Raw genomic sequence first — 1,930 nt, 5'->3', positions numbered from 1 at the left:
AGAAAAAAAATTCATGCCCAGACTAGGTACTAATTTCTAAACTAATTTTTAATGTAAACATGAATTTTGTGTTAAATTGTATTTGAACATAACTGTTAAGAGTGAAAGGGAACAGAAATTCAGAAAGGACATCTGAAAACAAGAAAGTCCAGCCTGTGTTCTTGAGGGAATACTGCCAAAGGGAAGTAAAAACCCAGGTTCAGGACTTCACCTCTCTAACTCAGTGGAAATGTTTATTGCCAGAAGCCCACTTAAAAACTTACATGAAACGCAGATTAAACAGAACAACAACAAAAAGAGCAAGTCAGTGCCTTCTAGATTGCACAAGTAATTTGCCTGCCAACTACAGAAAAATAAGACAGGACTGTGAACTTGACCTTTCTCATTTCTAAACCTCGGTCTCAGGTTGTTTTAATCTTTTGTGGTTGTTGCTGTTTGTTTGTTTTTACCCATTTATTTATTTAAGACAGAGTCAGATTCGTTTGCCCTGGGCTAGAGCGCGGTGGCATCCTAGCCCACAGCAACCTCAAACTCTTGAGCTCAAGGCTCTTGTCTCAGCCCCACAAGTAGCTGGACTACAGGCACCTGACACAACAGCTGACTAGTTTCTCTATTTTTTTTTTTTGCTGGGGTTGGAGTCTCACTCTTTCTCAGGTGCTTCTCCTGCCTTGGCCTACCAGAGTACTAGGATTACAGGTACGAGTCACCATGCTCGTCCTGTTTTTCTCTCACAAGTAAATACTGATGCCATAGAGAAGGCCACCTTGATTTCTATTATTTTTTTAAAAATTACCATAGTTAGTAGCAAATCCTTTAATTAATGTCCATTTATCTTATTTATTATTAGTGTTAAAACTAAAGTGTGAAAATTGGATCAGTTGCTTTTTCCAACTCTGACATTCCTTAAATTTATGAAAATAGTTTTTGAAAGATGCTCATATTTTGGAACATTTGCAGCCAACCATGAAAATTGCCAGCAATTATTAAAATTCTCAAGGTGTTCTGGTAAAAATCAGGTATAAATAGTGTCCATTTGGTTTGCTTAAAATACATTGAAATGGAAGTGGAGGAGTTGTGTTTTAAAGTAATTGCAATAGCCAGTTATTATTACTGTGGAAGGGACAGGAAAAAAGAAGATAGTATTTTGAAACCTCTCCATGTTCACAAATAGCTCAATTCTTAGTTTATTAAGAAGCAATGGGCTTGTGATTCATTGGCTGAGGGAATACTGATAGCTGCCGTAGGGGCATTGGGACCACGTTGTTGGAGTCTGCTGGGTGTCTAGCCCACATTACCATGTGGAAAGGTGACTGCTGATACAACGTGCTAAGCTGAACTTTTGGATTCTCAGTTTCACACTCTGTTCTTTTTCTTCCTGCAGACTTTCATAGTATTGAACAAAGGGAAAGCGATCTTCCGTTTCAATGCCACCCCTGCTTTGTACATGATATCTCCGTTCAATCCTCTAAGAAGATTATCTATTAAGATTCTAGTGCACTCATATCCTTTTCACAGCGATTACTGCCCATGGTAATTTGAAGTGTAGTTTGTGCTATTTTATTCCAATAAAGATTTTAGTCCTTTGCACCCTGGAAGACTCTGGTTTTAGCTGATCAATTTTAATATAACTTGGGGGTAGGTCTCAGAGAAGATGGGGAGATCGGCAATGTTGGGACTTTAGGAAATATTACTTTATTACTCTTGTGCAAAGAGACAACAAGGCAGTGTATACCTTCATTTAGAATTATTTTCTCAAATTATGTTGTCAATATTTCAATAGCCAATATTCAAGCTCCCCTGGTGGCTTCTGTCATAATCCTTGACTTGAAGCTACCTTGTTCAGCATGTTGATCATGTGCACTATTCTGACCAACTGCATATTTATGACAATGAGTAACCCTCCAGAATGGACCAAAAATGTAGAGTAAGT

The 1,930-nt window shown here is 38.0% G+C and overlaps 1 protein-coding gene across 3 annotated transcripts in view; it reads left to right on the top strand.

Moving 5' to 3' along the window:
- SCN9A (sodium voltage-gated channel alpha subunit 9) overlaps positions 1 to 1,930 on the top strand; it is a 166,617-nt gene that overhangs the window by 59,959 nt on the left and 104,728 nt on the right. For all 3 annotated transcript variants that reach the window (XM_012808458.1, XM_003795149.2, XM_012808459.1), the window contains 2 exons: positions 1,382 to 1,500; positions 1,835 to 1,924. In XM_012808458.1, coding sequence (XP_012663912.1) covers positions 1,382 to 1,500; positions 1,835 to 1,924 — 209 coding nt within the window. The remainder of the gene's footprint in view (positions 1 to 1,381; positions 1,501 to 1,834; positions 1,925 to 1,930) is intronic.

The sequence above is a fragment of the Otolemur garnettii genome, unplaced genomic scaffold, assembly GCF_000181295.1.
Source record: "Otolemur garnettii isolate 467f Iridium unplaced genomic scaffold, OtoGar3 scaffold00090, whole genome shotgun sequence".
In the NCBI taxonomy this organism is placed as follows: Eukaryota; Metazoa; Chordata; class Mammalia; order Primates; family Galagidae; genus Otolemur; species Otolemur garnettii.
Note: the sequence above shows the minus strand (reverse complement) of the source record. Positions and strands in the feature narration are given on the sequence as shown.